Below are 24,115 nucleotides of genomic sequence, written 5' to 3'. Positions count from 1 at the left end.
TTGATCATGACAAGAAAATGCAATATATGGCAGCCAGTTTAGGTGCAAAATCTGTCAAGACTGACATGCTACATGCAGCTGCAAGCCGAGCGATTCCTTTATTTTTTTTATAAACAGTTTGCCAATGGTGATGTCATCATAAGTGTGCACTGGGGCCTGTCGTAACTACCTTCAGCCACTGAGCTGTTCCATCTCTTTACTTCTACTCGAACAGCCACACACCTTCTGATTACTTTTCATCTGGTGTGCTGCGGCCATCAGATGCTACAATCACATCTGCTAATGGAGCAACCTCCTCTCGAACCTGGCCTTCCATCAGGTTAGGTGCGAGGCAGCAAAGGTGAGAGAAAAGCTGGAGTCAGGAGAGTGGTACTTGTTGCTAAAGAGAAAGATGTAAAAGAAGAGAAAGCTCAAATATTCAGCCAAATCTGCAACATTAGCGGCTTACATTAGTCATGCACGACCACACTCAGTTCCTAGAAGTCAATGATTTCAGTAAGGGCTACATCAACACTGAAATCACACAGAGCGAAAATCTGTGGCTACACTGGGGTGAAACCAATAAACATATTGTATTTGTGGCCACACCCAAGTCAATAACATCACAGCTGGTGTTTATGAGCTGTGAAAATCTGCAATGGCATCACTGATCAGGGTGTGGCTACTAATCTAACATGTTTGACGGCGTCATTACACTACAAAATTACCAAATTCAGTTAAAGAGCTCACTTAAAGAAGCATTTCACTGCTGGAAAAATGGTCTTTTCATAAAACTGGACAGATGTAAGTATAGATAGATGTAAGTCATTTACTGCCGGTAAAATGGCGGTAAATGACCAGAGAAAACAGAGATGAATGGCTGTAGCATTCACTTTTTGTCAAGAGGTAGATAACCTACAACTACCAGAATGCACGGCACCAGACCAATGTATGCTCCTGCTGGTGGTGACACAATGACAGCTTTGCACAATATGGTGACCAGCTGGATGCAAACGATCTCAAATTTCAGTTAAACAGTACACTAAAATATGTTTCTGAAAACATTTGTGGTAAGAAACAGGGAGTCTCTATATACAGACTCTACATTCAGTGAATGTAGAGTCTGTAGGCAAACCCCGGAGATCTTGCCTCCAGAAGAAGAGCGAAGAGCCCTGGTTTCCGGTTGTAGGCTGTTTGTAGTCCGTGTGATATTGACCAATCACGTTTGAGCCAGCTGCAGTTGTTGCCAGGTTAAACGCTCTGTGCGGTGAACTAACGAGGCGGAACACAATTGGCGTCACTGCAAACTCTGAATCCATGCAATGGTGCAGCATATTTACTTATATATAAACGGAAGTCGGAAACGGAAATTCGCCTCCTCCGCCCAAATCAAACTGGAAAGCCAAAAAATCGGGGTCTGCCACCAGAGGCTGTATTGCCATCTGCCGGAAGTCAGCCGCCGAATACAGCCGATGGGTTCCGAGAATGAGAAACAGGTAATACAGTAACAGAATCTTGGTTTATATTTGATCAGAGCTGTCTAGTTTTCCCGTTTGATTAGAGTTTGAGGGGGGTAGCTCTCTCTCTATATGCTTTTTTGTCTGTGGTGGCAGGCATATTAATATATAAGTACAATCTATAGTTTAAGCAACAACCCTGGAGCATTGGAGAGATGGAGGAAATTAACTTTACATTTAAATACACTACCTACATTGCTATAATAAAAAGCTGGGTGAAAATCGGCAAGGTATGCCTTTAATTTTTAGTCCATATTCATCATAGAGAACTGAATACTCGTATTTACATATATTTAGGGGGTCCATGTCATTGGTCCGACAGCCCAATGGTCCGACATCCCATTAGTCCGACTGTCCGCGGTGCTGAACGGCTCCCGGCGGGCGTATTTCTACCTTGATGGTGCGCCGCTACCGGCTCTGGGTCAGCTGGGAAAGGTTAGAGGCGAAGCAGGCTTGGGGTTGGCGAATGGGTTTAATATGGTCGGAACAATGGGATGTCGGATCAATGGGCTGTCAGACCAATGGGCAGTTCCCTATTTAGGTTCACATCTGTAATATTTAATATTTGTGCTGCCAAGTTATGACAACTTATTTTCATTTGCAAACAGAGATTAACTCACCTAAAATCAGTTTACCATTCTTGGTATTTGCAAAATAAAGTGACTCACTTAATAGTTTCAAACATAAGGATAAAATATTTGGGGGGAAAAAGTAGCCTAAGTTACATGAAGTTACATGCAACACACAACACAAGTGTATTTAAATGCTTATTTTGACATGTTGTGTTAAACTTCTGGGTATTAATCAAGATCACATTTTATTAGATTTTTTTAAAATGTCAACATTATGTCTTCTTCACCTTCTTTACATTCAGGGATGGAGAATACATTATAACACACTTAACCATTCAATATTGTCACACTGCTCTAAAGCACACAGCAAAGGTTATGACAAGTCACAACAAGAGAGGTCCAAGTTAATTACTTTTGCTGATCAGTTCTGCAGTGCCAGACTACAGCACTTGCTGCAGTAACCTAATTCAAGTGGTTAACCTCTGGAGCAAGGCTTTATGACTCAGTCTAAACTGTCGTGTTTGTCTATCCTGGGCACAGACGTGTGGGATAACTCAACTCAACATCTCTGCAGCTAGACAGACAACAGACTGACAGGGGGGCCGGACAGTTGTGTATCTCGCTGTCTCATCATGGGAGCCCATCACACTGCCTGAGTAAACATGAAGTCAGGGCCATGCTAACAGTATCAATAGAAACACCATAGCTGTAATAACATGAAGCATGATGATGGAGCAGAAAGCAAATTCTGTTGAACTTTACAGGTGTCACAATGATAATGGAATCCAGCTGAATACTTGCACAAAATATGTTTTAACTTTTGGCTAGACCCCCTCAATAATATTATGTAACATACACTGTACATCTCATATGGGCCCAAAATATCATTTATGGCCTCCTGTTTCTAAATGTTTGTCCTTTATAAGGATGAATGTTTTATTCGCCTTGTAACGACTCCCACATGGAGTTTTTACGACATAGCTGTCTCGTATAGACACTCACAGGTTGTGTAATCATAACTGAGGCTTTTTCTTGAAACTTTAATATAACCCTGTCGTCCATAAAGTCTACAGCGATCACACAAAGCTCGGGTGATTTATAAAGACATTTTTACGTGTTGTCAACATATGAATCACACCATTTGCTGCCATTGTTTTACAGCATCCTGGTTGAGGGTGACTGAGGCTACTTCGGATTATGTCAGTTGCTTTTACCATCATACTTTAACAGCACTCGCACAAATAATGACACACAAGCATCATCAAAGTGTTCCCTCCAGACCCAGCTCCTGCAGAGAGGTCAATGTACAGTAGGGCAGGACCTTGTCATCCAGCAGAGAAGGAAGACGTGCAACAAAAGAGTCCCCGACCCACTGAGGCTGCTCTACAGACCCTGTGGCTGCAGTAGCTCTACATGGGGGTGGGAAACTGCACTCACATGGATGATTTACCAGTATAACCCGATGCAGTAATTGTGACAGATTGCATTTTTCAACCACCATTTTTTACAATATAACCTGCAAGACGGTCACTACACATATCGCTATTAACAAACAAACAAACAAACAAAAAAAAAAAAAACACTTTGGTATTTTTCTAATTCTCACTTGGTCTCCTCAGTGAAAATATTTTTGGATGAATGCCAAAAGACAGAGCGGTTAAAGCCAAGTTAAAATGAAGCTGCTTAGCTCCCGAGTAGCTGCTGCCTTTTGGAGATGGACTGTAACTAAGGATTATCTGTAGAGCTGCAAACATACTTAAGGATACCATATTAGGGACATATATATATATATGCCCATATTAACTGATTAGGCTGTTCACACTGGATGTGGCCTGGCATCAGCGCCCTGGCCGGCTCGTGATCTGCAGCAATAGTTTCAGTGTTTGTTTTTTCCTTAAGTTGGAGAGAGTCTAGCAAGAAATCATGATGATAATGTATCTTAAATTATATTAAGGATATATTGGACATAATATAAATGATCTAACTATGATAAATGACACACACTCGCACACACGCAATCACACACTCACACACAGAGACACAAGCAGACAAGGAATCGCTTGCTGACAGTCTGTAACCTGTTAATTTAGCTTCACATAAAGACTTGATACAGATGTACAGATATTTGATCTTGCTCTTGATGTCATTGTGAGGTTACTTAAAGTCACTGTATCCAGCCAAGACGTACCCATAGCCATAACCCCCTGTAAGATTCAAAGACTGTATAAAAGAACTGGAAAGATTCCATGAACGCTACTGTAGTAGCAACTGTCAATCACAATGTAGACACACTTAACAAATGGGACCATAATTAACAACATCAACATCATGCTGCACTGAAGAAGACTTAAAACTACTAATTGACCCCATGAGCTTATTAGGAAAATGTTTACTGAGTTAATAAATCAGGTGAGGGTCATTTCCTTGTAGCCTTCTATACAATCAGACTTCTTTTTGCAACCAGTGGAGTCGCCCCCTACTGACCAAAAGAATGAATGCAGGTTTAAGACACTTGCACGTTGGCTTTACTTTTCGGATAACCACAACATAAACATGATATATCAAATAAGTGTCACCAAGCAGATTTCGTTACCTTTGAACAGAGCCAGGCTAGCTATTTCCTCGTTTCCAGTTTTTATGCTAAGCTAAGCTAAGTGGCTGCTGGGTAACAAACAGACAGACATGGGAGGGGTACTGATCTTTTCATGCCTTCGAAAGTCGAAAATTGTATTCCCCCAAAGGTCAAATTATTTCTTTGATCTTTCTTTATCACTTGCCTGGCATTTTTCAAACATATCAGATTCAAACTCTACTCAAATTCAATTCTGTCAAACATAACATCAGCTAACTGGCATATATGAAGGGGGAGACGGAACACGGGAAGAGAAAATGAAGAAGTGTTCATGATGGTAATCAAAACGTAGTCAAACATTGACACATATATATGAGCTACGTTACATCATTGGCTCCAGAAAATGCACTTGCCATATGCTACATTATGTGAAAGGTTACCCATGGAAGATTACTGTAAAAACACACAAAATTCCATGATTTTTTCCAAAAGTGATTTTTACTAACTCCATGACTTTTACAGGCCTGGAAAATATTTCCAGGTTTTCCATGACTGTGGGAACTCCGTGAAGGAGACTCCTGTTTAAAAGCTCAGCTCTGAGCATCATAATTTAACCACAAAGTCTGAGTGGTTAATCTGACCTAGAGCCAATTTATTTATGCCAAGGAGGTTATGTTTTAGGTTTGGTTTGTTTGTTTCTCAGCAGCATTACAGAAGACTACAGGCATGATTTTTATCAAACTTGGTGGAAGGGGGTAGCATTGGCCCAGGAATAACCCATTAAAATTTGTAGCAGATCCGAATCATGGGGTGGATACACAAATTATTTTTCACTTTCGTCACACTGTGAGGGCAGTTGGCCTGGGTGGAATGAATGCAACCCATCTTAAAAGCCAGTAGATGGTGGCATAGTTCAATAGTAATAAAACAATTTGGCTCACTGCAGAAATACGATGTGTATTTGCCAGTGCGGAGCTGCTCTGCCCTTCATGTGTAATATGGCTTTGTGAGTTTCTCCAGCTATAAAACTCTGAGCATCAGCAGGCAACAGGATATCCTGCTGAGAAATGTGGCAGGGATAACAGCTGCCACTGATTTCTCTGGGCTCGCTCGATCATGTCCGATGGCACTGAGGCTTTCAGAGGACTGTCACAGAGCAGAGTGGGGCCATTATACACTCTCTCCACCACTCCTATCTGATGGAAAAAAAAAGTTGAGACCATCAAACCAGCACTGAGAGCGCTATACTGACAGACCATGGCCACACAAAAGTGAATCTATGTGTCTGAGCTCTCCTCTCAATGGGAAGTCTTTGACATCTCCAGCCAGCTGTGCTGCGGGGGAGAACTTCTTCCATCATGTTTATCGACTGGGAGCTGTCCTCTAATTGAAAAGAGCTGGAACGGAAACTTTCACTTTGACTCCCTCTTCATGAATAACTCATCAATAGCTTTATGAATAACTAACCAATGATTCTGAGTCAAAGATCAGACATGCATCCTTGCAGAACTTAGTTGGAGGAAAACACTCTAGACTCTGCCTCATTAAATACCAAACTGTAAATATCACCTTACCATCTGTCCAAACTGCGGGCGGCATCATCTCTGCACTTATTGGCATCATTTAACTCTTTCTCAAAAATGCACCAGTTCACCTTTTTGTGGGAATTCCAAAACCACGGTTAGGCTTTAGATAAGATGAATGGGCTTGGAGTGACCTTGTGCTAAATACTGCTTTGTCATCATTAAAGCTGGCGAGTGAGCCTGCTGTGCGCACGTGCAAAGCATAGAAAGGATGATCCAACAGTGATAGATCATTTTTAGTGTGATCTGTTTCTTAGGAGTAAATGGCTGCTACCCACCACCACCCCTTCACTACACATCCTACACACCGGGGGTGAGGGACTCAAGTCATATGACTTGACTCGAGTCAGACTTGATTTGCATATTCAAGGACTTGAGACTTATTTGACTAACATGGATAAAAGACGTTGACTTGTTATTCATGACTCGAGACTTAACTTAGACTTGAGACTTATTTAGAAATTACCTGGCAACCTACGAGGATGCAGCGGATCAGCAGAGGTCAACACATGCACAAGGTAGCTACCATGGAGGGAGCTGTTCTGAAAATAATAATCTTTGGATTCAGAATTATTTTGTTGATGACGGATCCAAAAAGAGAAAAGCGGTATGTAAGAGGACCACCACATCCAACTTACTACTTACTTGAATGTGTCTTTTTACCTAACACATTAGCTTATTGGCTGTTCAAAGGTTAGCTAGAATGCTATCCTTCTACCAGATCATCAGAATTTCATATAACTTGACTTGTGACTTGCTTGATTTGCAGCAGGGACTCGACTCAACTTGCTTGATTCTTAATCAAGAATCACAGTAACTTGGGACTTGATAAATGAATAAAAGCACCGAATAAAGCATTTATAAATGACTTATCAACTAAGGGTCTATAGCGATGTGAGTGTCTCTGTGAGGCTGCAGTGCTGTGAGCTAAATGCTAACGACAGCTTGCTAACATGCTCACAGTGACAACATTAACATGCTGATGTTTAGCATCTTTATAGGCCTAAAGTCTACCGTGTTCACCACCTTGGTTTAGCCTGTTAACATGCTAACATTTGCTAATTAAAAGCAAACAGTGTATTGTGCAGCTGCAGTTGATGGGGATGTTATTTGATTTGCAGGTCTTGATGAAAAGTCAGAGGATCACTAACATCTGAATTGATCCTGTGAGGATCTTGAATATCTGCAGCTGATTTCATGCTGATGTTCAAAGCAGTCTGAGTTTGGACTATATCCAGTAGAAGCTTAAAACAGAGCATGAGCCATCATCATTATCAAATAGCTGCTGTCATATGAAAACCTGGTAAATCCCAAGAGGCTTTTTTAAAAATGATTTGACATGGTTTCGCATAGCCCTTATGCAGATTTCATGACCTCAGAGCACTTGGCCAGACATCCATTAAAAACTCAGACTGTAATTTTGAAATTGTTTGGCTGTCAGCAAGTCCTGAAAAGTGGACTTATTAGAGATGCGAGGCTTTTGTTAGATACCAAGAGTAGAGCTGGAGCAAACAGCAACAGGAAGGAAGGAGTGGAAGGAGTAAGAGCTTGATTACGGCCAACAATGGCTTATTAATGCATGCATAAAGGGTACAGGATATGACTGCAACAGCTGCAGAATTTACAATAAAGTAGCAGACTCCTACAGCCACACTTTTTTGGGGTCGAAAAAATAAAACACAATCAACACTTTGTCACTAGTAAAGAAAGTTATGAGTAAAATTAATGTAACAGTACATATGCCAATATACTAAATTATTTGGGTAATTAGAAGGTTTGGATATACAGTTTTATATTATTTGAAATCTTCACAAGTTGAACTTCTTTTGGGAATAATGAGGTTTATGACATTTAATTCACTTAAACAAGGGCAGGGAGACAGACAGGTTGAATCCATGCTGAAATAACAGAGGAAACAATTTCTTCAGTGTAATTTAATAAATACACTTTACAGTACATATCATATTCAACACATACACATAGTTGACAATGTATTTTACAGTAACTGCATATGAACACTCTGTATCCATAGATTAGTCTCTGCCACATGAATGACCTGATAGTGATACTGCACTGAGAAAAAGCATTTACACAAGTGCTACCCTTCTCCCAGGAAAGGGGACTAAGACCTGTAAGCTGCGGTGACACAATCATTGGTTTACATGGCAACACTTTGACCTTTAACTGTCACCTGAGGTACTCTAATGAAGAGCAACAAATGTCTAAATATCACTGAATGGACCAATAAAAGAGAAACAATCCAGTATGCAGGGTTCTCTATTTCATTATCTCACCATATTGCTACAAACTGCTCATCATGTGAGCAGTCCGTCTCTCAGGCTATTCCACCTGCCTCAGTAACAGGACAGTGAAGCAGCAGTGCCACCATGTGGTCATGTTTAACGACCGCTATGCCCTGGCTTCCTCAGACTGCGTGGGAGGAAGGTCTGTATGAGACCCACGAACAGATCCGTGAACACATGCTGTGACCATGTGGTGAATAACGAGGCTTTTTTTTTATACAGAGGGAAGTCAGAGAAGCATGTCACAGCAACTTCAGAGTGACAGCTGATTGAAAACATTTGAATTTTAAAGCCATGCTCTCCTGAAAGTGAGACTAAAAGCAAATGACCCAGAAAAACCCTGATGTGTTGTGTATGACAGACGATTGATGCACGGAACCTGACATTAAAAGTTTACTCATGAAAACAAAGTGGGAAAAAAAAAAAAAAAAAAAAAAAAAATGGAGACTCACTAATAATTATAACAACACAATAAATATAACACTAAAAACTGTTAAAAAAAAAAACACCAGTAAGATTTGAACATGTGTATTTAAATTAAATATAGCACATAGTCTAAAGTGTATGTAGGGATAAAGTGTATTTAGGGCGTGTCCAGCTCCACTTTTGCTGGTTAAACCGTGCATAGTCTCGCTCACCAGACCTTTCTCAAGAAAAGAAAACCGTGCATAATCTAGTTGCAATGACAAAGAGATGTGTTTTGGTCGTAACATGGATTAAAAAAATCAGTGTTATCTCCCATTCCCTTTAAAAGCCAGGTGTACCTGCACCTGCCATACTGCTATTAACATGGTGAATTCGGCAAGTTGTAGAAGTGAGTACTCAGCTGAGAGTAAAGCAGAAAGAGCAGTAATGTCACTGCAGGAAATACCGTGGGACATTTAAGGACAAAACTAAAAACTGTAGTTACAAACTTGACAGTGGAAACAGAACTAAACTTTTAGCCTCTGAAATAAAGGAAGTTATGCTGCTCCCTGTATGTAAACGAGCACAGCGTTTCTCTTAATGGGGAATCAGACAGCAGCTCTGCAGCTCTGCTATGTTCACATTTTAGAAAATGTAATTGATATTTTCCACATTAATAATGTATTATTTCACCCACTTGCAACCCATCTGCATGTTCCTGTGTGTGCAACAAGCAAAGTGAATGCTTGTTGGCACATTTTACATAGCAAGAAAACACCATTCTGACTATAAACCACGTTTTTGTTGGTCAACAACATAATCGCTTTCTGCTGCCTTAAAATAGCACTAAGGCAACAATGCTCTCACTGTACCTCATTTTAATACCTACATGCACATGCACAGATAGGTGCCAGTACATTTGCTACTTACATAATGTGGGCACTGGCCATGAAACCATGAACTGTTGGCTTGAAACTACCAATGACAGTTGTGCTATGCTGTGCAAGATAAGCCCCCCTTTATGTAACACTTATTGTCATTTTGGATGGGAAATAAATATTAATTGTAGAACACATAACTGGATTTGGGTACTTCAGGTGCATTTAAAGTTTTTACCTTTAACCCAGCATTGTGCTTCCACATTCACAAGCATGCACACAGCACAATTTCTATGAGACATCTGCTAACAGCTGAGGACTGAGCAGTGATAAAAAAAAAGTATGTATAATTTTATAGCTATTAGTAGTAGGGTAATAATTGTCATTGATTTACTGGCATATGACTGCATACTTTATTGCTGCCTCTGGCTCAGGTTATTGTAGCTGTGGTTCTTATTACAAGGTTTAAGTGCTGACCCGATCTTTACCATCTCTGCTTGAATGTTTTGTTATTTGCTTTTGTCTGACAGCTGTGAGAAAGGCCGCTTTGCTACAGAAACTTCCAGGCCAAATTCAAGCTTACACTGTGATTATTTGATCTTACATTCAAATATATTTCTACCCTACTGTGCTGAAAAGTGATGAAAAAGAAGAACAAAAACTTTCAGTGGAATGAGGTGCCTCACTGAGCGCTCTGGCCTTGGCAGGCTGAGTAAATGTATTGTGTTTCACCTGTGGCTGACTTTGTTCTGTTCTTCCTTTTCATATACATACTGTGACTCCATGGATTCTACAGCAGCGCTTGCTTTATGACTAAAAACACACATTAATCATTGTGCCTGAAAAGAAACATTTAAATTTGTACTCCTTAGGAGCAGTAACTCATTACATGATGAGTACCACATTACTGCAGATTTCTATTTAGGGATGGACAATATTTGATTTTTTGCCAATATCCAATATGCAGATATGTAACAACTTATTTGGCCAATAAAGGATACAGACATTGATATATACACATTTTTCCCCACCTAATTTTAGTGATCATCAAGTCTCTTCTGTAGTGGAATTAACGTCATATTATACATGCATACTCTCATCATGATGGCTCACCAGCAGATGGTGACATGAAATACAGTGCTTTTCAATGTATGTAAGATTCTGATCCGTTAATTTTAAAGCCAATATCGGCCGATACCAGTTACGTGCTGGTATTTTATCGTGCATCCCTATTTCTATTACAACCTCATGTTGGCTAAACACAACCTCTCTTACTTTTAAAGCAAAGATGCAATCAAACAAACATGAAAAACAATCAAAGTTCATCAATGATCATGGAAAGTAAACAGAAATGACATCCAATGTTCTTGTCAGCTTTAAAAAAACACAGTGTCAGTACATTCACCAGGAGAAAGCAGTCTTTGCTAGGTCAGGATAAAAAGACAGCTGGTAAAAGGTGGAGCTATCTTAGAATAATTAGACCTAAATCTGGCATTCCTGAAAATAAGAAAACCATTTCTTTATCAGACTAGGGCTGGGTATAAACACTGATTTCCTAAATCGATTTGAGTCCGATTCACAAGGTCCCGATTTGATTCGAAGCAATATCAATTCTATGAGGGATATTCAGTTACAATAACAATTTTGCTTCGTTTCTAGAGCACAACAGTTATATTACAACAGCAAACTCACTATATAACCTCAATAATATCTCACCAGATAGAAATCTAAAATGTAAATAAAATAAATTATATTCCTGATATAACAATACTAGATGAGGTTAGAAAGAATGAAGAACACAGACCTCAATCCTTCATCCTGTCCTCTGTGCTCCTCCCTCTGCTGCTGCAGTGATTGAGTGCCTGCTGACATCGCTGGTAAATTTTGATTGTTGCAAACTAAGATAGACAGACAGACCCCTATTAACCGAGCTAGCTTGCTGTGCTTGCGTAAAACATGCCATAGGCAGTGATGGATGAGAAACTGCGGACAGAGCAGACTGAAATATCACTTTTGCGAGATTAACAGGGTTAAAGCTTCATGCTTCAGCAGGTAAAGGTATATATCTAAAGGTCGATGTTGGATTTATGAATCAATCTCAGATCATTCAAAGAAGACTGATTTGAATCAACTGAATCAATTATGTTTACCCAGCCCTATAATAGACAGCTTGTTATTTGGAAAATAACAAGCTGAACATACTGAAATGCATTAAGGACTAACTTGCTATGACACAACAGCATTTGTAGACAATATAGTGTACTGTGACTTAGGAGGACCGAGGTCATCTGAATGATTTCTTCCAAACAACTTGGATTATATCACTTTAAAGTGATTTGAGTCTTTGTTAAGTCTATTGAAGTCTGTGTTTGCCCAAAAAAGAAGACAGGAGATGCCTGATTTAGAAATTAAGCAGCAAACCTTGAAGGATGACACTGGTCTGGAGTCCACACTCATGCATCATGGTGCTCAGTCCCCTCTGCTCACAATCAGTGGCAGGACCATATATGGAACCTTATTGTGATGAAGTATAGTAGTTTGTAGTATCACTAGCCGTAACTTCAGTCAGATTCATAATGTGTATGGAGAATGCTTTCACTACCGAAGAAACTTTAATGGCGCCCAGGAGCAAGACACTGACTTTAGGTCAGTGGTGAATTGGAGACATTAGATTTCTGACTGTATTGTAACTTTACACATCTGACAGGGTTGTGCTGAAAGTAAGCATGCTCAGAACAAACCCTGCCTGGAAAGTAGTTTATGAAAAGTATGGCTGCCTCTTGGCTTTCCCAGCTGCACCTCAGACATGTTGGAGGAGACTCTGCTTGGTGAGTTGAAACACAAACTCAGTGAGTTTGAAGAAAATGTTTCCCATCGTGGCGCAGTGTTGGTGTTTAGTCCAGAGGTACCTCTGACACAACGGGTAACATGAAGGCTGCGGCCCGCTTAGATTCCTTCATCTTGTCCAGGCCGAAGAGGAGGTCCAGCTGGGTGACTGGCCGCAACCGCTCCTCATCCACAGGTCTGCGGCAAAGGACATAAGAGGTCAGAGGTCAGAGACAGAGGCCTTCAATGTCAATGTCAATGTCAGCTACAGCCAACAGCCAACGGCCAACCAAAGTGCTTTACAGTTAAATAAGCAAGAACAACAACAACAACACACACACAAAAAAAAAAAACATTTATACAGTGAAATATAACAAAGGTAAAAGACCAAATAGAGGTGACTGTACTCAACCAAAGGCCGAGGTGAACAACAAAAACAGTAGCTGTGTCTCCATTCCATTCTGCACACTATTTGTATTCCTTATGTAAACTACACTTTATAGTACGTGTTTTCGCAGTGGTATACAAGAAAGCTACACATTGTACTCAGCTGTTTTACACTAAAAGGAAAATACAGTATAAAATACTTGAGCTGTCTGACATCAGTCACCCTGTAACTTTAGAGAGCCTCTGTCAATTAAAGATCTAGCTTGTCCAGATAACCCGTCCATTCCAATGTAAATAACTATTTCTAATATGTCTAGATCTATGATTTCTGTCATCTGACTCCACCCAGATGCGCAGACTTATTTGATGGGATGTTCGGAAGTAATCACAGTGTTCCACATCATCTACAGTGGACTACAGTAGAGCCACACCCCCTTTTTTAACAAGTGTGGCTGACAGTGATTGTTAAAGGACAAAATTTGTGTTATAACAGTTTTTGTAGGAAAACATGAGATTACTTTTACATGTAAAAATATCACATGAAAGATTTATAGCATTTACTCAGGATTGTGTCAAAAATATCCATCCATGTGAAAGGACAAGGCGTCTGAATGTCAGCAGAAGATAAATAGGGAAATACTGTTTGAACAGGGAAGAACTGTTCTTGATTTCCTAATGATACAATCAGCTTATTAAGCATTCTATTGATTATGTTCACGCAATATTCAGGTTTTCAACATACTGTTTTCTGGAGAGATGGCAGAGGTGGAAGAAGAAGGTCTGTCAAGACCATTTATTGTTATTTTTACAATAAGGTGGTTTCTGCATTCAGATTCTCAGTACTTTAGAATAGACAGAAAAATAACAAATAATAAGGTATCCTAATCAAAAAACTTTTTCTGGTAATGATATGGTATCACTGGTATCAGTGCATTTAGAGAAGAAATCCACTATTGAAATTTTTTTTGTGTGTGTTTGGAACATAACTGGGTTCTTAACGGGCTGGTGTATAGGATTCAGTGGCATCTAGCTGTGAGGTCACAGATTGTTGCCAACTAAAAATTGTGCTGTGTGAGAACTATGCCAAAACGTGAAAGGCCCTATCTAGAGCCAGTGTTTGATTTGTCCATTCTGGGCTACTGCAGAAACAACATGAATAAGTCTGTTGAGAAATAAGCGGCTCATTGTATGGTAACAAAAACACAATGATTCTCAGTTTCAGGTGATTTTACACAATACAAACATAGTTATGAATATTATGTTTTACTTCTTGCAATGTATTCCGTAATCCTACACACTGGACCTTTAAAATTCACAAAAGCAAAGCAAAATGCTTCTCCAGAAACCTTACAGTTATTTAGTGATTTTTTTTGAGGTTTTGGAGCTGTTTCACCTCCCTCCAAAGTTTAGGTATTTAAATATGTATAACGTATTACATATTTTATATTGTCTTTTTAAGTTGTACAGTTTGGATTTTTTAAAAAGAAAATCTGTTTTACTGTTCTTTTACATGCCCTCAGTACTTTCATTTTTTTCATGATCTCAACATGGTGAAAAAGTTGGTTGCAATATATCTAATACATATTCCTATTCGTAGTGTAGTCAATTTTCTTTTATTCTAATAATTGTGCTGGTGGGACAAACTGACTTCTAAATAAACGTTTTTAAAAAAGACCACAGGATGAAGTCAGTGTATTGACACAAAGAACTAAAGTAAGGCTGAACGTCATGTCTTATAGTGACTTGAAACAACATGCTGATGCCTTAGTGTTTAGAGTGCTGAGAACTAAAAGTTAAAAATACTTCTTCTTTTAGCAATCGTGCTTCCAAGAGGGTTTCAATAGTCGCTTAGCAACAGCTGAGGCCTGGGTTACACAGATCAGATTTTAGCCTGTATAAAGTATAAGGTGCTTTAAAAATCAATCAGATCCACCTCTGCTACCTTCTCATTGAATTAATTTACTTCACGTTGACAATGATCAACACTCCAATAGTTCTTTGGCCTGAGACCCAACATTAGTTTAATGTGTATCATGATTAGAGTTCATTAGAGTGCATTCATGTTTTAGTTTTTATATCCCACTGGACACTGAAAAGAGTGGGTCATTTGTGGGAATATTAAAGAGTACCAGTGCATACATCATTCAAAATAATATTGCTATCAGCTTTCAAAAGCCCACACTGGTCTAACCTCGACTGTTTAGGATGGGTACTGTATTTAAACAAAGAGATGCTCAGCGGACACAATGGCTATGAAATCTTGTGGGTGTTTGTATGTGAGTCATACTTCTCCTCCTCTTCGCAGTCCTGCAGCTGCTGAGCGATCTGCCTCATCTGCTCCTTGCGGACGTAGTCCCGGACTCGGTACATGGCAGCATCGCGGCAAAGCTCCCGGAGGTCACTGCCAGAGTAACTCTCTGTCTTCTCAGCAATCTCCCTCAGATTAATGGCATTGCTCAGCTGAGCAGAAAAGCAAAGGAGAGCAATGTCAGGCAATTACAAAGACTTAATCTGTTAGCTGTCACAAGTCTTGGGGTGTGTTTCTTAGTGCCAATCAGTGCCACCTGTTCATGGGTGAACTGATTTACTTTAATGTGATTTGACAGTGAAAATACAGGTGTGAAATGGTCTCTGAGAGTGACATAAGAGAGCAGTGAATAGAGTAATTTCTTCCTCGGCTGACTAGGATGAAAAGAAATCACTTCTTACATTTTCTCCTGCTAAAATCAGCCTCAGGATGTCCTGTCTTTGTCTTGTGTTCTGCAAAGACAAAAGGACAGTAGTTCTTATTAGAAAAATAAAAGCATAATAACGTGCAAACTATTAATTAAAAAAAGAATGTACCTTTCAATTAGCAACTAATCACCAGCTTAAATACTTTCTAATCACCAGACACTAAGTGCCACTTACACTGCCTCAACACATTATACATAAACAATACACTAATACATTTACTGCGAAAAGCTACAATTATACTCAAGCACTATATTTTCCTGCTCAGCATCAACAGCTCACGTACATTTATAACTGACATGACAAGGAGCTGTTTATTGTACTAGAGGAAAAGATTTAGCACCTGCTTAATGTGGTTTGGCCGGCAGCCATAAGACAATCTGAGACACACTCACAGTTCAGTGAGTTTAAGCTGTGCTCCTTTACTTTATGTGTAGTTGAAAGCACTCAATAAAACGCACCGTTTCAATCACTATATGGAGATTAGCAAATGATGTGGTACAGTGGGGCCCAGAGTTAGTTAAACAAAAGCTTATCCTTCTGGGTAAAACTGCCCCACACATATGAAAAGTAAATGTACCTTAATGTGACATATAAAACAGAGTGGCAGAAAACATAATTCTTTCAACATATTAAATACTGTATGAATTTTTGTGTGTTAATTTAGATTACATTGATGGCAACTGTTTTTGCTGGTGTGTGTGTGTGCGTCTTACTGGCAGGCCAACATGAAAAGTGGCGGGCATCCTGCGCAGAATGGCTGGATCCACGTCCTGTGGCCTGTTTGTAGCTCCCATCACCATCACCTACAATTGCACAAATCACAATGTGAATACATTATGCTGACAAAGCCAGCCACTGCAGGGGGCGTACACATGCTGCGTTTTTTTTTGCACACTCAAATTCATTGTTTTCAGTGCAGATGTGGGCAGACGCACCCAACAACACCCAAGTGAAGCTGTCCCGGTGCGCGTGCGTTCCCAAGCGCCTGTATTTCAAGGCTGATGGCTGTGCCCTGAGACAAACTGAGTTCAACTTTTGGAACACAGCAGTGCGCACCTTCAGTAAATATTGTCTGTGATAAATATGGAAAAGAAGTTGATAATTTTAGTGCAGAGCTGCCAGAGCATTACATCTGTCTTACTGACTACAGGCCAACACACAAACAGCACCTGGCTGAAGATCAGCTCTGCACAAGGATTTCAGGTAAACAGGCTATGACACAGTGCTTGTTGAGGTTGCTTAGCATCCTCAGACGCAATCTGCTGCTGAGCTCTTGAAACCTGGCATAGAAAAGGCACAAGAGTAGCATCCAGCACCCAAACTTGGTTGTCCAGGTGGTTAAAGATGCAGCATGTGCACAGCACCTAACACCTCAAACACAGCACAGGCACCATGTGGAACAGGTATTATGTCCTACATGATGCCAGTATGACTCAATGTGGTATGCACATTACAGTATAGGAGAGAGCTATGTTTGTGTTACCTGTGTGGTTGAGGACGTATCCAGGCCGTCCCACAGGCTCATGAACTGGGCCTTCATCATGGCTGTGGCCTCATGGTCCAGGCTGGAGCGGTTCCTCAAAAATGACTCTAACACGCAAGACATGAGGAGCAAAAACAAGGATGAAGACAGCATTTATCCAAAACAGATCTGCAAAACAGACTTTATGCATGAAAGAGTAAGATAAGAACAGATCATATTTAACAATATATAGGCTCTATATACAGACTCTACATTCAGTGAATGTAGAGTCTACATTCAGTGAATGTAGAGTCTGTAGGCAAACCCTGGAGATCTTGCCTCCGGAAGAAGAGCGGAAGAGCCCTGGTTTCCGGTTGTAGGCTGTTTGTAGTCCGCGTGATATTGATCAATCACGTTTGAGCCGGCTGCAGTTGTTGCCAGGTTAAACGGTCCGTGTGGTGAACTAACGAGGTGGAACACAATTGGTGTCACTACAAACTCTGAATCCATCGCAATGGTTCAGCATATTTACTTATATATAAACGAAAGTCGGAAACAGAAATTCGCCTCCTCCGCCCAAATCAAACCGGAATGCCAAAAAATTGGGGGTCTGCCACCAGAGGCTGTATCGCCGTCTGCTGGAAGTCAGACGCTGAATACAGCCGATGGGTTCCGAGAATGAACATTATATAACCTAACACCTGCAAAATTACCACAAACTAATCAAACTCACCGATCTCATCAATGAAGATGATGCAGGGCTGGATTTTGACAGCCAATGAGAAGACCGCAGCAGTCAGCTTCTGTGATTCGCCGTACCACATGTCTGTCAGCGTGGATGCCTGAAGGTTGATAAACTTGCAACCCGAGGCTTTGGCTGTTGCCTTGGCAATCATGGTCTTCCCACATCCTGGAGGACCAAACAATAAAACACCTGCAAGGACAAAATATGAACAGAAATTAGGAATTTACAAATTAAAAAAAAAAACAATAAAATAAATACTGTAAATTTAGTACGGACAAATTTAATTTATAGACCTTATTATTGAAGGAATCTGTAACAACGATCAACAATTACTGGCAACTGTGTGGAGCTATTTTGCCTTACTTGGTCTTCTTTAACACAAGTACAGACGCAAAACTTGGCACAACTTACTGCATACTTTTAAACACTTCCATGACACAAACAAAGGCTGGAGACTAGGAATGGAACTGGATTTCCATAATGGCTAATTCTGGAGGTTGACTCATCCTCATGCTCTGTATAAAGCTTTGTGCTAAACAGTAAAAACTCTCTACAGAAAGTAAAGTGTTCCTCTCAATGATCATCTGCTGTCAGGCTGCCAAGTGAATAAATCTCATCAGATGCTTTTTGGCACATAGCTCTAGATAAAGGCATAATGCACCGGATGGCTATCTGACAATAATGAGAAAGAGAATGGCTAACACACAAACCAGTGTGGCTTATAACAACTTCTGATATCTGCAGGTTGTCAATGCAGAGGATATTAAAACCTACTTTTATACTGGCTACCTTCTGATGCACTTCAATTCAAAGTATTTGCAGTCATGACAGAAAGTGCAGTCAGAAAATGTAACAGTGACTTGGTTCTGTTTGTTTTGGTTCTACAGTATATTTAGAAATTAATATTGACCATTGAGTTAAAAGGCTGAGTATACAGTGTTGTGTCGTTTACACATGGTCCCAGAGTTGTAGGACAAAGAAGCCGGAGGATCCTGAACATACAGACGAAGCAACTAAGGAGATATTATGGCTACACAGTGTTCTTCAAGTCACTGAATGGAAAACACACATTTAAAAATTAAGCTGGCCTCAGGACATGCGAAACACACTCTGCATTCTGAATCACATATTTTTTCTTTTTACTTTCAGTACATACTGCAGCTGCCTTTACAATATATGTACTGCTGCATCCAGGATGCACACAATTCGGACACACTACTTGGTGGTAACATTGCGCCTTGAACTATGACCCTCTTGCTCATACATCCATCACAGTCCATAGCAAAAAAACTGAAGTAGAAAGAAACAGTATGCAATTTGGAACGCAGCATTTCCTAATGTTATCATTTAATGTTACCTTGGAGATACGACAAAAAGCTAGCTGGAGACGGAGGTCGACAAAGAGAGCCCTAGTTTTGCAATATACTGTATGTAGTTTCAACTTTTAAGTTATATGGATACACTGTAGATTGTTTGTTATGATTTATTATAGTCATTATGGCTTCTGTCAGCTGTCATTGAGCTGTCCTCTGTCTGTGGCTCGGTTTATGTGACAAATCTTCCGCTGCATAGAGGACTGTAATCAAACAGCCAGATAAGCATGCTGACTTGCATACTGCAAAATGCGACTTGATGCAGTAGGACATCCTGGTATTTCATACTATTTATTTAATGGAAGTATACCATGGACAAGCAAATGTATACACTGAATGAACTGTCATACCACAGTAAATGGTCTCACAGTATAGCGCTGCAACTGTGATTGGACTGCACCGCAAGTGTCTGCTGACAGTATTAGCAGACCATCCATGGCAGACCATTCATGTTAATTACTGATTCTGAAAAGGGGGCATGTAGTACTAGAATTTGGGTTCTTACTGCTCCTGTTTGATCATGACCTGTGTATTATTCTGCTACATATCACATCTTATCATTTGTGTTAAATATTGTGTTGAAAGTGTGCACTGAAGTGAAACAGTAATTAATAATATATAATGAAACTCTCTCTTCCCTAAAATTGTGTTAATGAGTAAGAACAGCTACAATTCCTACACAGTTGGCCCAATGTGGATGAAAAAAACCTAAAAAAGTTGAACAACAAAAATGCGTCATTGTCCAAATAATTTGTAGAAGCACTGAAGATTAAATAATTCCAGATATAATGTGTGGTTACCAATCTATTAGTATATTACTCACAATCACTTTAAGAAGTGTGTCTTATTCTGTCCTATAACTAGTTTATAGCTTAAAGATTGTGTGTGAGGTTTGACCATTATAGCTCTGATTGGGTGACTTGCTGCAGTACCTTTAGGGGGCTGAAAGAGTTTGGATCCAGTTAAAAGGTGTCTCTTCTGAAAGGGCAGGATGACTGTGTCTTGCAGCTCGTTGATAACCTCATCCAGACCTGCTATATCTCTCCAGGACACCTGCAGGAGGGTAGAGTACAGTGAAGTGCAATGATAAAAAGAGTAAAAATGTCACGGCACTTCATAATCTCAATATCATGAATCATGGATGAGGATAACAACTGTTACCTTCATAGTTTGAGGATCAACTAGATGAGATGCAATATTCATCTCATACTCTGTGAGTTTGACGCCCTCAACGCCAATCCTCTTCATCAGCTGTTCTGCCTGTAGAGAGGAAACACACACCACAGCTGAAGACACACAAGGATAACAATTAAGCTGCATTCTGAAGCACAGAGGATTGTGGGTCACAACAGCCAGAAATGCATGCTGGCTTGCATACTGCAATATGTAACCAGATGCAGTAAGACATCATCTTGTTTCTTGCATACTGCTTTTCACATACTATGCATTACTACATCTTATTCTGACATAGTAAATTGTATGGTAGTATGGGTATTAAATTGCACAGATAGTGCTTATGTTCTTTATACCCTTTTCTTGGCTTGGTTTTTCTGTTTGGCAGTGGGGTCCATAGCGTCTACAACCCATTTGATGCTGTAGTAGGTCGCTGCGCCAAAGATGGTCAACCTCAACAACATGCCCACCACTTCATTCCTGGATAATGGCCGCATCAGGGCCTCTCTGGGAAGATCTTTAAGCAGCATCTCTGCTGGCTGATGTCAGTCCATTGGCTGGAGAAAGATGTAGGGATAAGACAGATAGAAACTGGACACAGATAATGTAGCAACAGTCAAATGGAGGTCACGAGATCCCATATTGCTTGATTTGACAAATCACACAATGTAATGTTGCTTTGCTGCACATTTCTATATTTTAAATGACAATAAGTGTAAATGACATTTTACCCACACCAATATTTTTTGGCTGACCATCAAAATACATGGTGAATGGCTGTCAGTAGGTTGAACCAAATCATCAAGTTTAATGTCTTTAACATAACATTGCATACTACTTGTTGGATAAGATGTATGCTGAATGGAAGAGTGGAGTGATAAACCATACATTGTTAAAAATGTTTATGCTGTATTAAGCATTGTGAAAGTTGTGACAGGATGTTACAGACACATGAGAAGTATTTCTGTCAATATATTCATAAAATGACTCAGCCAGCAGTTGAAATTACAACCTTAAACTGTGCATATCAAAGCAATAGATCATCGATAAGTATGTTATGAGATTTGCCGAGGGCTTTTCCACAAACTTACAGCTGTGAAAGATGTAAAGGATGTCAAAGACACATCAGAGGGGGTTTCACATCTATTTATTAATTTTAAATGAGCAAGCTGTTGAAATCACAGCTTAAAATGTCCATATTAAAGGCAACAAGTTACTGATAATAATGCCAAGACATTTGCCAAGGGCTTTTCCACAAACTCAAAGCTGTTAAAGTTGTGACAGGATGTCACAGAAATGTGATATGTGATTTGAATTCAATATATTCACAAATGAGCAAGCTATTGAAATCACCTCCTTCAAATTTAGATATTTAATGATATAGATCACTGATAAAAATGCTCAGAGATTTGCTAAGGGCTCTCCCATAAACTACCAGCTGTGAATGTTATGAGAGGACACGTGGCAAGTGATTTGTTGTCAATATATTCATCAATAAGCAATACTGAAATTACAACCTTGAAATGTGTGTATCTCAGCAGTAGGTCATTGATAATGATGCTGAGGGATTTGCTCAGGGCAATCTCAGTCTCATCTCACAACAGCATTGAAAGTTGTGAGGGGATGTTAAAGACACATCATAGGTGGTTTCACGTCAATATATTAATGAATGAGCAGGTTGTTGACAAGACAACCTTGAACTGTGCACGATTATGGACATAGGGCATGCATAACCATAATTTGCTACATTTATTTACAACCTTACAGATGTGAAATGTTGACGGGCTCTTTATAATGGAAGGTATGAATGGTTTGAGATTTCTACGTTGAAAAACAAAAAAGATATTTAATATTTAAATGGGTAGTACTGCACTTTTAGGACGGTCCCTCACTACGCCTACAATCAGACGCGTTGGACAGGCACTCAGTTCGCTGCACTCTCAACTGTATCGTCATTTTTGATTATTTCGAGGTGATAAAACTGTGAAACATCTGCCTAAATTAGCTTTCCGACGTACCCAAAAACTGGCGGATATCAAGGCTTTGATACAGCTATTAACGATATTAGCCGCGAAAACCGGCGAATATGAAATATCTAACTAACCTCACCCCTGTGGACAGGCTGGTCTGTGGCGCTGCCTCTCTGTAACGTTACACTTATATTGAGCATACTAATGAACCAAAACGAGGAACGAATTAAACAATCTGGAGGCCAAGCATTAGTAAAGCGAGGCCACGTAATAGCATCTCTAGTGCTAGCTTTAGTAAAACATGGCCTCAGTTTCATTTTATATTATTTTTTCTCCCCGTGGCACCTCCCGGGAATAACTGTTATACCCCCCCCCAACCCTCCTTAAATTAAAGAGAAATAAGTCTTACTTTCTACAGACGGGAAGCGACAGCACTGCAACAAAAATGCCAAAACACAGGCATTAAAGGTGCACCAAGGTTTGTAACTCGGGTAGGAACAAATACATTGGTTCCGGAATTGGTTTGAATCCACCTAGTCAGCCAGCCACTGGAGGGCAGAGTTTACACACAGATAATACATATATCAGCACCATGGACAGCAGTAGGTGGAAAAAGACTGTAAAGGAAGGTTAGAATAATGAAAAAAAGTAGTTATCAGATGGTGGACTAGTAACCATAAGTGATTCAGTGTCCATGTCCACTTTGGAGGAAAAAGTGGACTTGGAGGGTTTTTTTTTTTTTTTTTTGCGAATAAGAAGACAGATGGTTTTATTAAGTAAATCTTTGCAATCTATATCTAGATATAGATATTAGATATTAAGTGTGGGATTTTGGAGATGCAGAAGGATACATGTGTGCAGATTATAATATGGCATAGAGAAGGAATAATCATGAATATTTTTAATTAAAATCTGATTTTAAATGTTTTAGTCTTTATCCAAAATATACTAAAACCATATTCATGGAACTGTTATTATTATTATTAGTATTATTATCATTATTATTATTATTATTATTTTGACATTATTTTGACACTACTATATATTTCGAAACAGACACTTTTGCTAGGAAAGGCTGTGGATCTGTCAATTAGACAGTGATTGGACAGCAAACATCCAAGCATGTCCTGGGGTAGGCTACATGCAAATGTACCCCAGTCTGGTAGATAGTTTATATTTAAAACCCTAATCTGTGTTTGTTTTCCACTAATTTCCAGTGCTGTCTGATGCTGGATAATTCAGTCTTCTTAACAGCAGCCTCAAAAGATAAGGCTGTAACAAATGGGACTCTCCTACAAGCAATTTATCACGCATGGGCCGAAGGGATTGTTAATTGTCACAGACTGTGTGCTAAATTTGAAAGTGCTGTTACAGCTTCTTTCCAGACTGGTCTGTGCTTCAGGATTTCATTAGTGTAATACAGAGTAACACTCCTGAGAAGAATGTGGAATATAGATGTATAAAAACATCTTCTATAACTTCATAATTTGCAACCTTCTACATCAGAGGATTTAATGAATACACAGGTTCCTTTTGGTAGTTTTCCCAAGATGCACAGCTCTTGCATCAACCTGTATGCTGCACCTCAAGCAAAAATAAACAATAACAATATTCACTGTAACATTCACCTCGCA

General features: G+C 39.7%; 1 protein-coding gene across 2 annotated transcripts; it reads right to left on the bottom strand.

Moving 5' to 3' along the window:
* Positions 1–8,142: 8,142 nt before the first annotated feature.
* On the bottom strand, positions 8,143–22,968 carry atad1a (ATPase family AAA domain containing 1a). Of its 2 annotated transcripts, none has more exons than XM_033620488.2 (10): positions 22,891–22,968; positions 20,868–21,068; positions 20,500–20,598; positions 20,271–20,391; positions 17,954–18,154; positions 17,242–17,348; positions 16,472–16,561; positions 15,732–15,782; positions 15,310–15,482; positions 8,143–12,833 (listed from the first exon to the last, which is right to left on the bottom strand). In XM_033620488.2, exons 2-10 carry the CDS (start codon positions 21,039–21,041, stop codon positions 12,704–12,706), a joined length of 1,146 nt encoding a protein of 381 aa, XP_033476379.1. In that variant the 5' UTR covers positions 21,042–21,068; positions 22,891–22,968; the 3' UTR covers positions 8,143–12,703. The 2 variants fall into 2 exon arrangements, with proteins under 2 accessions (XP_033476379.1, XP_033476380.1); XM_033620489.2 differs by having other exon boundaries at positions 20,868–21,102; positions 22,891–22,954.
* Positions 22,969–24,115: the final 1,147 nt, after the last annotated feature.

Source organism: Epinephelus lanceolatus, chromosome 9, assembly GCF_041903045.1.
Source record: "Epinephelus lanceolatus isolate andai-2023 chromosome 9, ASM4190304v1, whole genome shotgun sequence".
Lineage (NCBI taxonomy): Eukaryota > Metazoa > Chordata > Actinopteri > Perciformes > Serranidae > Epinephelus > Epinephelus lanceolatus.
Note: the sequence above shows the minus strand (reverse complement) of the source record. Positions and strands in the feature narration are given on the sequence as shown.

Bases quoted from the DNA above. Each gene is read 5' to 3' on its own strand.
- atad1a (XM_033620488.2), bottom strand. From the start codon at position 21,041: ATGCTGCTTAAAGATCTTCCCAGAGAGGCCCTGATGCGGCCATTATCC. The intron at 16,562-17,241 runs GTAACACAAACA...GTGCAATTGTAG, and splicing joins ATACGTCCTCAACCACACAG to GTGATGGTGATGGGAGCTAC. The intron at 12,834-15,309 runs GTATGACTCACA...CCTTTGCCGCAG, and splicing joins GACTGCGAAGAGGAGGAGAA to ACCTGTGGATGAGGAGCGGT.